Source organism: Peromyscus maniculatus, chromosome 18, assembly GCF_049852395.1.
Source record: "Peromyscus maniculatus bairdii isolate BWxNUB_F1_BW_parent chromosome 18, HU_Pman_BW_mat_3.1, whole genome shotgun sequence".
NCBI lineage: Eukaryota > Metazoa > Chordata > Mammalia > Rodentia > Cricetidae > Peromyscus > Peromyscus maniculatus.
In genome coordinates, this window is record NC_134869.1 from 15,010,906 (window position 1) to 15,027,158 (window position 16,253).

At 41.8% G+C, this 16,253-nt stretch overlaps 1 protein-coding gene across 8 annotated transcripts in view; it reads right to left on the reverse strand.

The window, feature by feature from the left end:
• Window positions 1–16,253, reverse strand: part of Scyl2 (SCY1 like pseudokinase 2) — a 62,474-nt gene that overhangs the window by 38,695 nt on the left and 7,526 nt on the right. For all 8 annotated transcript variants that reach the window (XM_006979824.4, XM_006979823.3, XM_076554603.1 and 5 more), the window contains exons 2-4: window positions 12,105–12,309; window positions 4,301–4,458; window positions 1,175–1,319 (exon numbers count right to left, since the gene is read on the reverse strand). In XM_006979824.4, coding sequence (XP_006979886.3) covers window positions 1,175–1,319; window positions 4,301–4,458; window positions 12,105–12,281 — 480 coding nt within the window. In that variant the 5' untranslated portion in view covers window positions 12,282–12,309. The remainder of the gene's footprint in view (window positions 1–1,174; window positions 1,320–4,300; window positions 4,459–12,104; window positions 12,310–16,253) is intronic.

The following is a 16,253-nucleotide window of genomic DNA, read 5'->3' on the forward strand; positions in this document are numbered from 1 at the left end:
AGTTATCCTGGTTTTCTGTCTTTTTACTTTAGCCAGTCAGCCAGCCATGGTGGCACACGTCTTCAACCCACAACCCCAGTACTCTGGAAGCAGAGGCAGGGGGATCTCTGTTGAATTCAAAGGCCAGCTTGGTCTACACAGAAAATTCCAGGCCAGCCATGATTACGAACTAAGACCCTGTCTCAATAATAAATAATATATATGCAAATCATCTTATTTCCACTTTAAAATATCCCTGGATACACTGCAGGGTCCCCCACCTCCAATAAAACAAAATCAACCATTTCAAAATGTATTAATGACCAAAAAACTACAGAGCTCTCAGAAAGACAATGGAGACATTTCAGGACGGAAGTTCTCCAGTCCTGGACGTAACATCAAAAGTACAGAAGGCGGGCATGACCGCTCCTCGGGTAAAGGCATTCACTACCAAACCTGAACCTGGGAGCCGAGTTCTACCCAGAACACACGGGAGAACCTATGCCCACAAGCTGTCCCCTGACCTCACACATGCCCTCCCCACTCAACACACAGTGGTAAATCAGAAACGGTTTTCAAAACTTAATAATACAATCTTTCAGAGGAACTCAGAATTTCCTAGTGAGTCTACTTCACGGAGCTAAAGGTTTTCTTTCTCTGGAAGGCAGAGAAAAAAATCGTAAAATTGAGGCATGTATGAGAAGACTAATAATATCTCTCAATATATTCTAAATTTCCTTAAAGTTATTTTATTCTTACTAAATACCTTTATTTTCATTTTTAAAGTTTTGTTTATGAAATGAATTTACAGGATTCAAAAGAATTAAAAAGAACTTATCCAACAGCCAATAAGTGGCCTTCCTCAAAGGTTACTATATATATATATATATCAGTTTCATATATTTAAAATAACTTAGCAAGGCACTGTGGTTCAAGGCTAGTCTGGTTTATATAGCAAGTACCAGGCCAATCAGGGCAACATAGTGAGACCCTGGTTTGTTTGTTTATGGGAGTACATAAAATAGAACTTAAGCCTAATGATAAAAACAACAACAACAATTCTAAGTTACGGAAATAATTTTCAAATTATTGTCAAGGGCCAAAACTACATAAAACAGTTTACATGGTAGATAAATTTGAAATAGCGAAAAATTGTAAGGAAAAAACTTGTTTCATATTAAATGAAACTACATACCTGAAGCAGGCCATACTTAGTCTCCACATCATAAAGTTTATAATCCTTGATGTCTGGGGATATGGAAGAGGGCAGGTTTTCCCAGTTACCAAGCACATTGGCTAAACTGGCAAACACTGGCTCTGTACAAAATGCCAAGCAATCCCTGTTTCAAAACAGAAAAAGAGTGACTATCATTGTACACATTATACAAATTAAATACAAATGAAATAGCAGATAACCTATCAAGTGTTAGTAAGAAACTTTGTGGTTTCTAACCCAGCATAATTATGACACCCCTCAACCAACAAAGTCAAGTTTACACACAAATCACACTGGATAAATGATTCAGTCTTTTAAACTAAGTTCTGTGACAACTGAGATACACTTTATGTTAAATTTTAAAAGTCAAGAGGTAAACTATTTCAATTTTTCTTTTTAAATGATTGCCTAAAAGCCAAAAACCTGACTCAAAAACTACTCATTAAACCTATTATATATACACTCACACAGAAGGCTGTAATTCTCAGAGAGCCACAGCTTTCTCACATCTGCCACAGGAGCAAGTGGGAGAGACAGGTCCCCAGTCTTTCTTCAACCAAAACTGCTTCATTTTATCTATTCTGCCCACCATTTTGAAAGGATTCAATGGTTTTTAAATTTCAAATACTGTTCTCCTGATTTGTAAGATTTTAATGTTCAGAGAATGTTCCAAGGAATACTGACTGTGCCCGTGTGAGAGAATGTTACCATGGATACCAACAGTCTGTGCCCATGTGAGAGAATGTTACCATGGATACCAACAGTCTGTGCCCATGAGAGAGAATGTTACCAAGGATACCAACAGTCTGTGCCCATGTGAGAGAATGTTACCATGGATACCAACAGTCTGTGCCCATGTGAGAGAATGTTACCAAGGATACCAACAGTCTGTGCCCATGTGAGAGAATGTTACCATGGATACCAACAGTCTGTGTCCGTGTCAGAGAATGTTACCATGGTTACCAATAGTCCACGCCCATGACATACTGATCACCTCAAGCTTGGAAGACAGGTCAGATCTGGCCAGCCCTTGCTTTCCTATTTCTTGTCCTGGTGACGCTGCACACTGTCTCTCTGAGCCTCACTCTGTCCACTTGTCCTGGAGGGCTACGGTAAGAACCAAATGAGACAATCGTGCAAAGCCCAAGGCAGAGCACCAGTGGCTGGTGTGCATGCGCACTAAAATTAGCCCTGTCATCATAATGACGAGGCATTCAGGGCCCAAGTCCCAACACTTTAGCTCTTTATGCTTAGCAATGAAAACCTACAAAGTACCAAGGCTAAGCCGAGCTGCAGCGCCAAGATGCCAATCATTGTACAGCAGCTATGCACTCTTATTCTGTGTCTGCCATATACCGCTTAACTTCTGCCCTGAACCCAAGAAATGCAGGGTCTAAAGCTATCATCTCAATCTTAGTAATATACTTAAAGTGAAGTTATTTTCTAGTCCTAGAAGTGTCCCTCCTCCTATCATTAATGTTTACTGCAATTTCTAAAAAACCTTATAACTAAATGTCATGAAGTAATCTCTGAATTGTGTCTCTTCCTGATGACAGATAAATTCCTAATTGTAAAGCCAGCAAGATGCCTCAACGGGGAGAACTTGTTATGCAAGTACCTGAGTTCAATCTGACCTGAGTCAGTTGGCCTGAGTTCAATTCCCACAACCCACACAATGGTGGGAGAACCGATTCCACAAAACTGCCCTCTGACCTACACCACACACACATGACATGTGTGCCAACACATCCATATCACACACACTCAAGTTAATACAAAAATGTTTAAGTTCCTAATTCTAGAATGTTGAAATCACTAAGAAGCTATAGGGATAAGCCCTTCTCGCCTCAAGAAACTTCAAATGTATTATGAGATATAAGCCAAACAGATCAAATTAACATAACAGACATTTTTATAATAAAAGATGTGAGCATACTTCTTGCTAGGCACAACATAGTATGATAGACAGACAGACAGACAGAGCAAGCATAGGCTTAGGAACCAAGCTGCTAACTCCCAGGTCTGCCATCCAGGCCAGAGTTGAAACAGTATTTCCAGCCCTCTAATCTGTGTAATTATAAAGCTTATGAGTTAAGGGATGCAAACCATCTAGCACAATTTTGCACATGGTAAATGTCTGTGCCTTTGTATGCAGTCATGAGCAGAGAGTGTTACTGTGGATTTCAAACAATGCTTTCAGAAACAGAACGTAATGCAGACAAAAGGAAAGCTGCCCCAGCTGAAGGCAGATAGGACGCCTGGAATCCTCTAGTTGCCTCCTCCTGCCTTATCCTTACCATCCTAAAGGACATAACACAACTGGCTGACAACGTAAGCCCTTCTGAATTAGGACGGAAACAATGGGCTAAGGAGGAGGGAGGAACCAAGTCTGAATAACTGATTATGAATATGTAGAAAAACTTGCAAAGCTATTTAAGGATATTTAAAGGATTGGTCCAGTCAAGATGCATAAATCTTATTCTCTCATTATCTCAACCACCTCTCCCAAGCTAATCTTTAAGTCCAACTGATGGTAAAATAAGTGAGGACCACAGACTGGCATACTGGACATAAAGGTTTAGTGTAGAGCAGCGCTTGACACACATGCAAAAGTGACGGCCAAAGAGTTAGTGAAAATGAGACCGGGAAGTCTAGCCGATAGCAAGGCCATCTCCTCCCAGGCAGTGACTGTATTCCACAGCTCTCTAGGCAATTACAGACTCCTGACAACGTGAAAGTGCGAACACCACATGACACGCACAGGCTCGCTCCCTCGTTAGAGCTCCCTGGCTGCTCCCTCGGAGGACCAGGCTCTGCTCCCAGCACCACAGGGTGGCACACAACCACCGCCTCCACTTCCAGGGTGACACCCTCTTCTGGCCTCTGCGGGCTGTACACACACAGCGCACAGAAACTCCTAAGCAACACACAGACACATAAAATAGACACACGCATGCACAGTAACAAATTTTAGGGTAATAAATGGTCCATAAGAACCCAACACTTACTTTTCAAGAAATTTTGTTGATAATATTTGAAATAGACCAATAGTTACTTTTAACTCTTTATTCAGGACATTTCCTGTAGGAATTTTCAAAATTTTACCTTGACTCTTCTAAAGGGTGCTGGACAGTAAGAAGTCGAGGGTGGCGTAGCCGGGTGAGCTGCTGGACTCCTCGTTTTAAAGAATCGATGATTTGATCCTTTTCAAATTTTTGATATTTATCAATCAGCTTTTTATCAAAGACAAAAACAGCCACTTCCTAATTTAAAAAAAACAAACAAACATGTAGCTAATTTTATTAGAAAATATATGAAAGCAGCAAAATATCTATGTAACCTAACAGTCTATAAACAAATAACTAAAACTAATATCATGGAAATTTTAGCAATACTGCAATAACATACCGATCAAAAAGCTAAGTAAAAAAATAAATAGATCTGAATATATTAGGAAGTATAAGACCCCAGGTCCTCAAATAATGAGAGCACTGGGAAAACCTCATCTTGAAATTATCTTGTAAGACACACACACAAACTATGTAACACTCATTTCCCCATGTAGTACTCTTAAACGTGTTTTAAAGTGCTTCAAAATTCAAAATGCTGCTCATAATAACTTTGCAGCATTAAATTTAAAAGCGTTATAGAGAGTCTCATATAGCCCAGGCTACGTAGGTTAAGGATGCCTCTACTTGGCCTGCCCCTTTCTGAATGGAGATGGGAGGGGAATGGATGGGGAGGGGAGAGAATGGGGAGGGGGTAGATGGGGAGGTGGGGTAGATGGGGTGGTGGGGTAGATGGGGTGGTGGGGTAGATAGGGTGGTAGGGGTAGATGGGTAGGAGGGGTAGATGGGGTGGTGGGGTAGATGGGGTGGTGGGGTAGATGGGGAGGGGGGGTAGATGGGGAGGGGGGGTAGATGGGGAGGGGGGGTAGATGGGGAGGGGGGGTAGATGGGGAGGGGGGTAGATGGGGAGGGGGGTAGATGGGGAGGAGGGTAGATGGGGAGGAGGGTAGATGGGGAGGAGGGTAGATGGGGAGGAGGGTAGATGGGGAGGAGGGTAGATGGGGAGGAGGGTAGATGGGGAGGAGGGTAGATGGGGAGGGGGTAGATGGGGAGGGGGTAGATGGGGAGGGGGTAGATGGGGAGGGGGTAGATGGGGAGGGGGGTAGATGGGGAGGAGGGGTAGATGGGGAGGGGGTTAGATGGAGTGGTGGGGGAGGGAGCCGGAGAGGAGAGGAGGGAAAACTGATCAGTATGTAAAAAAATGTTAATTGAATAAAATTTTTAAAAAGGATGCCTCTACTTGAAGGGCACTGGATCTACAGGTCTGTACCACCACACCCAGCTCCAGCAAATCTTGAAAAGGCCTTTACAAAGACAGGTTCTCCTTAGGAATGATCATCTACCCCAAACCCCCATTTGTAAGGAGCTCTTCCGTGTGAATGACAGGTTGCATAACCCTTATACAAAGAAAACTGTTTGGGACCAGGGTTGTTCCTGAGACAGACACAGGATGTTACAAATATGTGAGCTCTCTTGTGGATGGGACGTGAGTCTAGGCATGAAGTCCACTATGTTTACATACACTTTACACACAGCCTGAAGAGAATTCTTTAAACAGTCTTTAGGCACTGGTTTTTAATACAATCTGCTACATGAAATCAGGTGTAGAATTTTCTACTTAACACATGTCACTCAAATTGTTAGAAGTAGAACATGTTGGGTTTAGGTTTTTAGACTAGGGACACTCAAACTGTACATCTACAGCATCTTACCTCTTTGACTATTAAGAAATACAGCACAACCAGAAAGAAAAAGTCTCACAGGATCCTAACTAAATCTAAAAACAAGTGGCCTCAAAGTCTAGGTTCCTACCTCACTGTTCACTTGTGTTCATGTGGAAAGAATTATTTTAGTAAGTGCTCTTCTACAACACCTTTTATAAATGCATCTAATTTAAGTGTGTTTTTCACAGTGTCTTTTTAAAACGTATCACATGAAACGGCTCTGGCACTCACTCTTGCCATTTCCCTGCTCTTAAAGAAGAACACTCCAGTTCAGGAGGAAAAAGAAACAATTCTATCAGAAGATCCTAAATTTCCTGCTCCAGGTCAGAGGACAGATTCCTCCCCCATAAATCACAAGAGCTTATCAACTAGCTTTAAAACTTTTCTTCTTCAGTTAACTACAATTAATCAATTTCAACAAAATTGCATTGTTAACCTCGTCAAGCCTCTTGATGACTCTGTAAATTAAATACCTACACTTTTAAACTTTTCATTGGAATATATCAATGTCAATCCAAGCTTGTATTTTTATTATTTTGCTATCATATCGAGCAACCCTAATTTGAAGATCTGAAACCTAAAATGTTCCTAAACTGAAACCTGGATGCTCAGAAAATTTCAGAGTTCAGATATGAAAGGTACTCAACCAGTAAAGTCTACAAATATTCCAAAACCCCAAAACCTCTAAAATCTGAAATACTTCTGATCACACAAGCCCATGAAATGGCAATTAGTCAGTACTCGCCACTCTGCTAACACTTACCACTTCCATAAAAATCCCTGTACCTGTGGCCTTGCAGACATTCCAAGTTTTTGTAGCACAAAACAATGTCACAGACTTTAACAATGTCTTAGACCTAAAAGATTCTCAAATGTATAGTGTCTACTGATTATCACTGAAGACTAGCAATTAGCATAATTTTTATCATTTTGAATTAATTTTTTCATCGTATCAGTATACAAAGTTTCAAGTATACAAGAGAAATGAAACCATATTATTCACTACATGATTAGGCAAGAGAAGCTGGGTGGGTGTCGCTGGCACATGCCAGTACCTCTGCACTCACTCGGCTGAGGTAAGAAAGGATCACCAGGTTGAGGTAAGCCTAGCCTAAACAACAAAACCCTCTTTCAAAAACACAAAAATTAAAAAGCGAAACAAAAAGCTTGGGCACAGGATATATATACATTGATATATATATATACATATATATACATATATACATATATATATCACACTCACTTGTACTCATATGCATAAAAATAAATAAATCTTTCTTTAAAGTGAAAATTCAGAAAGTGATATTCCATTGTTTACTCACTGCATACATTAAAAGTACTGTTTTCCCCTGTGACTAGATTGGGTTCTGCCCTAGGGCCTATGACCAATGTTATTATTCTAAATGAGACCTGTAGACCAGAGCACCTCTCAGCCCCATCAGAGAAGCTTCTCTTTGCGGTGGATGGCGATTAATATTAATTAATTAATATTAATAATAATTGATCAATTGGTCAACATCTAAAGAGTGTAGAGACTATGCAGTGCTCAGCCATAAATGAGGCAAACATATCACATCCCTCCCTCCCAAAGCTCAGGAAGGAAAAGGGGGTGTATTAGTCAGGGAATGACTTCCAACAAGGGCTAGTTATGAATGGAAAGTCCAAGAATCTAGTAGCTGCTCAGTCCCCCAAAGCTGAATGTCTCAGCTCTGGGACTGCTGGGATTTTGAAGGAAATGAATGTGTTGATGGAGGTGAGGGCAAGCAGGCAAAGAACAAACTCCACTGTCCTTATATAGGCTTCCAGTAGAAGGTGTGGCCCTGATTAAAGGTGTGCCTTCCAGCCTCAAGATCGAATCACAAGTGTATCCTCCAGTTCTGGATTACAGTTCTTTCCAAGTTGACAACCAAGAACAGCCATTACAGGTGGGTAGATTGTAAGAGCCAGAAGTAGTTGGTAACACCAAAGAAAGTGTTTTCCAGAACACAACAAGGCAGATGCCCATATGAGCTCCCAGCAATTTCCATGGTGTCCACAAGAGCTATGCAAGCTGCAGCCAAGCAAAAATCACATTACAAAGTGGGCATCAGCTCCTCCACTAGCTGAGGAGCCAGTGGCACTGGACAGCTGCTGGGAGAGGGAGAGTCGGTTTCTCTAACAGTGTGACACCTGGGAAGTCAGCCCATGCCAGAGCAGGCCCCACTCTGGGAAACACACTGGACTGGATGGGGAAAGAAAAAAAGGAAGAAATCTCAAAGTGGGGAGGGAAGTGATATGAGGTGGAAGAGGATGGTTACAGGAAGAATTGAGGGAATGAATGTGTTCAAAACACATTGTATGAAATTCTCACATAAGAAAAAAATTAAATACTATTTTCTTATTAGCCTAACTTTAAATAAAAAAAATAAAAAAAATAAACTAGAAAATTATTGAAAAAAAATGGCCAGGTATGGTAACACACTATAATACTAACGCCCTAGAAGCTGAAGCAGGAGGACCTGATTTATAACTTTTAAAGCTCTTTGCTTGGCTGAAGTCTGCCAAAAACAATATAGTTCAAGAAATAAATCTAAATTATATAATGAAGTGTGCAGCCATCTCAGAGCCACCAGGGATGTAAAACTGGATGTAAAACTAAAAAGAATAACTGTGACAAGGTTGGTAGGGATGTAGAGAATCTAACAGCTGGTCAAAGTCTACGAGGGTCCAACCACTGAAAAAACTGGTGCAGAACACACAGAGCAGTGTAGGATTCCACCGGAATGTGTCAGGTATGTCTGTGGTGGTTTGAAAGAAAATGGCCCCCAAAAGGAGTGGCACTATTAGGAGATGCGACCTTGTTGGAGTGGGTGTGGCCTTGTTGAGAAAGTGAATCACTGTGCAGGCAGGCTTTGAGGTCTCATATATGCTCAAGCCACGCCCAGTGAGGCAGACCACTTCCTGTTACCTGTGAGTCAAGATGTAAGAACTCTCAGCTCCTTCTCTAGCACCATGTCTGCCTGCATGCTGCCTTGCTTCCTGCCATGACCATAATGGACTGAACCTCTGAACTGTAAGTGAGCCACCACAATTAAATGTTCTTCTTTATAAGAGTTGCTGTGGTCATGGTTGTCTCCCCACAGCAATAGAAACCCCAACTAAGACAACATCTAAGAGCATTCCAACAGTTCTTAGGTAAAGAAAACCTGCCAACCCCGTATGACAGCACACACCAATAATCCCAGCACGAGGAAGACAGAGTGAGAAATACTGTGGGTTGAAGACCCCGGGGTTGCAGACACCAAAGACAAATCATTCAAAACTGTATTTCCATTTGGTTTTGTTTGCTTTGCTTTGTCTTATTGGTCTTTTGCTTGTTTTGTTCTGATTTTGGGGGTTTGTTGCTGTTCTCTAAGACAGAGAACATAAGCTAGGTGGGTAGAAAGGATCTGGAAGGAGTTGACAGGAAATATGATCAAAATGTATTTTGTGAAAAAAGTTAATTAAAAAAACCCAGAAACTATGTCGTCCACACACACTGGTTTATCCAGATACTTCCCACTCCCCAAAGCAACACATTAAGGAAAGAATGGAATAGAGCAAAGCCTCCTGGGAGAAGCCGCTCATACATGGTCAACAGCTGGCAGCAGGCTGTGGCTCTGACGTCTGTGCCTGGCCTCCTGCTCTGAGCAGCAACAGAGGCTTCCACCTCACTTACCAAGGCATTGTAACATGTGGACCCTGACATCAACACCAGCCCCTAAACTCTCTAGTGAGGCATAAGACACTAATAAAAATGCGTTCTGTAAGTCTGGCCTGGATTTTCATCTTATTCCTAGTCACTGCATAACAATGTGTTAGTCATCCAAGTACACGACAGTACCCCCCAAAATTATACTGCCTAATAATATCAAAGTTGTCATAGTTTATTAATGATGCTATGATATTCCTACAATGAAGGAATCAATATTTCTTACAATAGATCTTAGTCATCAGCAATATATGGCTGAAAATAACTACAGGAGCAATCTGTACTAATGCTGTAGAAGACTGTCCATTCACACCTTCATGATGATTTCTCAGCGAGGCCATACTTAGTAACCACTCACTTGTTAGACAGACTTAGTGAGTTGAAAGAGAAAACAAGGTTCAAAACTGACAATTTACATCAACCATCATTTAAGAGACAGATCAACTTTGGATCTCAATAGATTTCCAACCAAATGGCAATTTAAAAAAAAACAAGAAAATAATATTTCTACAGAAATTTAAACCGGGATTTTTGTTTTGTTTTGTTTTTCATGACAGGGTTTCTCTGTGTATCCCTGGCTGTCCTAGAACTCGTTCTATAGCCCAGGCTGGCCTCAGATTCAAGGATCCGCCTGCCTCTGCCTCCTAAGTGCTGGGATTAAAGGCGTGCGCCACCACTGCCCAGCTAAACCTGGATATTTCCAAAAGAAACTGCTAAGCCGGGCGGTGGTGGCGCACGCCTTTAATCCCAGCACTCGGGAGGCGGAGCCAGGCGGATCTCTGTGAGTTCGAGGCCAGCCTGGGCTACCAAGTGAGCTCCAGGAAAGGCGCAAAGCTACGCAGAGAAACCCTGTCTCGAAAAACCAAAAAAAAAAAAAAAAAAAAAAAAAAAAGAAACTGCTAATAAATTGTAACACCAATTGCACTACAGTTGCCAACAAGCCTGAGGACCTGACTTCCAACCCCAGAACCCACGCAGTAGAAGGGAAGAGCCATCAATTACATGTTGTCCTCCACCACAGGGGCACAGTTGTATATGGAAAATAAATAAAGTTACCTATATTTTTAAATTTTAACAGGAGCTCGCACAACGCCTCAGTGTTTAACAGCACATAGTGCTTGCTCTTCCAAAGGACTCAAATTCGGTCCCAATACCCATGCAAGGTGGCTCACAACCACCTGTAACTCCAGTCCAGGGCTGTTGCCTCTGGCCTCTGAAGGTCTATGCATTCATGTGCCAACACCCACGACACAAATACACATAATCGATAAATTAAATAATCATCCTTTACATTTCTAAAAACATCTCCTGGTGTCTTAAGCCAATTTTTTCAATATAACTCGTTCAAACTACTCCATTAAAATAGGTTATATCCCACAGCTGTACCTCTCTGGTGGTGTTAAAAGCTATCAGGTTTAACAATACACCCAAGTAAATAAATATGGACAAACAAAAATTAGAGAAATCTATTTTCTATAATTCTATAGACTAGAAGAGCAAATAACACAGCAACTAGGCTGAGGTACAACTCACTGGTGAAGTCCTTACCAAACACGTCTGAAACCCATATTCAATTCCCTAATGCTATTGTAACCCAACAATAAAAGTACTACGTAAGACATACTTAATGCTGGTAAAAATTAACAGAGTGTTCTGTCAGTAATTACTGACAAATACTAAAACAATTTAGAGACTGAGGATTTTATCCTAAAACACATACTTCACTGAATATTACCATCTAAATGCTAACATGACATAAAGTGCAAGGTGATATGTCAAACGATGAATCTGAAACCAGGAGACAGAGGAGGTATTTCAAAGCATTTGCTCTGATTTCATAAGAGGAGCCCTGAAGAGTCCACCGAAGAGGCCATGGAAGGCTGGAACGACGGCCAGCGAGCAGAGTGCTGGCTGTAGGACCTGAGGACCCCAGTGTAGAGCCTGCAAGCACCACGTTTCTGCCGGGCAGGAGACAACTCCATGGGTGCCCAGAGATGACCGGGCAGCCAGCCTAGACACCCAGTGAGCACTGGGCTCAATGAGAGGCCCTGTCTCAAAAGATAACCCAGAGAGTGACTGAGGAAGACATGCCATTGCTGACCTCCAGCCTCCTCACACATGTTCACCCAAACCTAGACGTGCCCAAACCACACACAAAGACGTCATTCAGAACTACTGGCTCTCCTCCTTATAATGCCCACATGTGGGTAGAGACAGGACATTCAAGTTCTAGGGCATCCCCAACTACAGTCAGCTGGAGTATGAGGACAGCCTGAACTAACTGTCTCAGGGCAGCCATTCAAGAACTTCTGGCATTTCGTAATAGAAAAATGCACTCACTCTGGTATCTGGTGTGTGTAGTTTTTCATATTACATTAATAACTAACCTGTTTTGTTGACTTCTTTGTGCCATTAAAAATCTTCCAGGCCAGCCCGTTGCCACCACTGGCAATGTGTCGACCCACATCAAATTCTCTAGTGACAGGATTTCCCATAACAGCACTAGTGACATCAGCTGTTACTTTTGTAACAGTACTCTTCAATTTATTAAGCATGGACTCCATGGCTGCAGTACTTGGTAGTTCAAGTTACCTAGAAACACAAAAAGTTATGGAAAAACTGAATAGTTTCTACTTGTCTTAGGCACACTTTTTTAAATGTACCCCTTCCCCAAAAGACCACTACAACACCATATAAAGTTGTAAGCTGACTTTTTTGTCTTCAGAAAAATGTAACCATGAGTAGAAATTTTAGTCCAGAACACACTCTTCACAGTAAAAACAAAATAAAAACTTAAAGGATCCAATGTCTCATTCAGTAATAAATCGTGTGTGTGTGTGTGTGTGTGTGTGTGTGTGTGTGTGTGTGTGTGAGAGTGACTATTGAACCCTGAAATGATCTGAAACCATTTTCTAAAAGAAAAGTAGTGCTTGGTACAGTGATGTGACCCACAGTCCCAGTTACTCATGACACTGAGTCAGGAGAATCCCTTTAGTCCAGGAGTTCAAAATCAACCTGAGCAGCATTAGTCTGAAATCATCTCAAAAAAGAAAACAAGCCATGCCTGTGGTTCACACCTATGAAACAAGTTCTTGGAAGGCTAAGGCAGGAGAGCTGCTACAAACTGAGGCCAATCTGGCCTTCAGAGTGAGACAGGCCTCGGAAGAGGAGAACAATGATATATATTGTTTGTTTTTGCTCTTTTGGGGAGGCCTCTTACCCAGCTCCCAAATAGATCACACAAGGAGGCTTATTCTTAATTATAAATGCCCGACCTCAGCATGGCTGTTTCTTGCCAGCTTTCCTTAACTTGAATTATCCCTTCTACCTTTTGCCTCTGGGCTTTTCCAATTCTCTTATGTAAATTTTATTCCATAGCTTGCTGGGTAGCTGGGTGGCTGGCCCCTGGAGTCCTCCTCCTTTGGGTACTTCTTTCTTTCAGATTTCTCCTTCTATATAGTCTCTCTGCCAGCCAGCCCCGCCTAGCCTTTCTCCTGCCCTGCTATTGGCTGTTCAGTTCTTTATTAGCCCATCAGGTGTTTCAGACAGGAAAAGTAACACAGCTTCACAGAGTTAAACAAATGCAACATAAACAAAAGTAACACACCCTAAAATAATATTCTATGCCAGGCAGCGGTGGCGCACGCCTTTAATCCCAGCACTCGGGAGGCAGAGGCAGGTGGATCTCTGTGAGTTCAAGGAATGGTGCCAAAGCTACACAGAGAAACCCTGTCCCGGAAAAAAATAAATAATAATAGTAATACTATTCCGTAACACAACAATGAGGAGCAGGAACAGAAAAACACTGATAGCAAAGGGAGGGGGATTAAAATGGAAAAAGAAAATGTACAAAAGCTAGGGAGATGGCCGAGTAGGTAAACCGTGTCACACAGGCCCGACAGCCCTAGAACACACCTGAAAAAACAGCTACAGTAGAGAGCACCCATGCTTCCAGCACCGCTACAGGAGGGACAGAGACAGGAGGATACCCAGGAGCTCTGGGCCAGCTAACTGGGCACACAGTGAACAAAAAATACCCTGCCTCCAAGAGACAGAAGACCAGAACCAGCCCGAGGCTGTCCTCTGGCCAGCACAGGCAGCCACAGTGAGGCTTCTCACTCTCTTCCCTCCCTCACAGCTCCTCCCTCTTTCTTGCAGGACACACACAAATAGATAAGCGTGAGGTCATAAAATGTACTTAATTTATGAGACTTTGGCCAGGCAGTGCTGCACGCCTTTAATACCAGCATTTGGGAGGCAGAGGCAGGAGGATCTCTGTGAGTTCAAGGCCACCCTGTTCTAGAGAGTGAGATCCAGGACAGGCACCAAAACTACACAGAGAAACCCTGTCTCCAAAAATAAATAAATTATGAGGATTTGATATAATTCAGTGTTTTTGATGATCATTTATTAGTAATTGCTTAGTAAACATAATCAGTAACTTTTGTTAATGATTAACAATTGTTACATTTAACGTTTCTCATTTAAAAATGTTATCTGCTGTCTCAAGGAAGTTTTCTTCAAACTAGAGCATCCCTAAGTCTGTAATTACAGGAAATTTTTTCAGAGAAGACATGGGCTTAGTGTGGGAGGCCAGCTCCCACCTTTTGATGGGTTCTTATGAGAGAGGGATAAGAAAATATTAGAGACCTACCTGACGGGAAGATGGAAACACAGGATAGCTTCATGAGGGCCTGAATTAATACCCAACAGCCTTTTCCGTTTATTCAAAAGGACTTTTTATAACAATGCCAAGGGGTGGGGCAAAAGACTTCCCCCTTGCAAGATCAAAGCACACCGCACAGCCAAGTGTAGCCCCTTCCAAACACCTGGTAACCACGCCCATGGTCAAATCATCCTCTTATTCACCCCTGCTGGGTAAAGCAAGCTCAGATTCTGGAACTGAGTCAGTTCTCACTAGGAACCTCTGTGGGTCTCCACAGCTTAGACAATTCAAAGTAGAGGTTTCTAACCTAAAGTCAGATAAAGAATTCAGAGAGAGAGCCAGGCATGATGATGAATGCCTTTATTCCCAGAAATTGAGAGGCAGAGGCAGGTGGATATCTGTGAATTCGAACCAGTCTGGTGTACATAGAGAGCTCCAGGACAGCCAGAACTACATAGAGACCCTGTCTCAAAAAAGAAAAACAAAAAAGTGAAGAAAAAAGAATCCAGAGAGAATTGGAGGTATCATTAGAACCCCATGTTAGATTTTGTTTATTCAAGCATTGAGAGAGAGAGTCCTCAGCATAGTTTTATAAATCTTTTTTTTTTAAGATTTATTTATTATGTATACAGTATTCTGCCTGCATGTGTCCCTGCAGGCCAGAAGAGGGCATCAGATCTCATTACAAGTGGTTCTGAGCCACCACGTGGTTGCTGGGAATTGAACTCAGGAAGGACCTCTAGCAGTTGGTGCTCTTAACCACTGAGCCATCTCTCCAGCCCTAAATCTTTTTAAATTATTTCAAATTCCATCAGTTTCCTTTCTAGCCCTAAATATTTCACACTGTGTATTAATATTACTCAATCATGCCGGGCGGGTGGTGGCGCACGCCTTTAATCCCAGCACTCGGGAGGCAGAGGCAGGCAGATCTCTGTGAGTTCGAGGCCAGCCTGGTCTCCAAAGTGAGTTCCAGGAAAGGCGCAAAGCTACACAGAGAAACCCTGTCTCTAAAAACCAAAAATAAGAAAAAAAAATTACTCAATCAGCTGACTATAATGAAAGAGAAAACAAAGAGTAAGTCTGCCCTCTTCATTTGCAGCACCAAACAGGCAGCATGGACCTATAATCCCCAAATTTAGAGATGGAAAAATATTTCAAAAAATAATATGCAGTTCTTTTCCAAATTTCATCGAACTATACAAAGTTCCAAGGAACTCAGTAAACCACAGAAAAGGATAAACACAAAGAAAAACATGCCTAAAACTATCACATGGAGTAACTCAAAATCAGGGACCGAGTCTTAAAGTGTCCACAGGAAACATGTCTCGGAATTTACACCATAAACTGTGGAGGTACAGAATAACTGAACGAGGTCTGTTCAGTGCTGAAGTACTTCACTGAGGCTGGAGAGGTGGCTACGATGGCTGCTGCTCTTCCAGAGCACCTGGGTTCAGTTTCCAGCACCCACTGGTGGCTCACAACCATGCTTAACTCCAGGCCCAGGAGATCCAACACCCTCTTCTCTGTGGCCACCAGGCACACTTATGGTACACATACATCCACATTCAGGCAAAACACTCACACATAAAACAAATCTTATTTTTTAGAAAAAGTAATAGTTTACCACAAATTACATAGGTTAGGAGAAAAACTTTCAAAAATCAAAGTAAAATAAAGACATCCAGGAAAAAATAACTTTTAAATTCCACTGAAGAGGTAGCAATATCAAACTACTTAAAAAGAAAGATTCAACTATAAGCTGCTTAGAGGAAAATACACTAAAAATACAAAGGTGTGTGAAAGTCCAACAAAATGGCAGAGATATACTAATACAAGCACAACAGACTACAACACAAATAGAACATCTTAT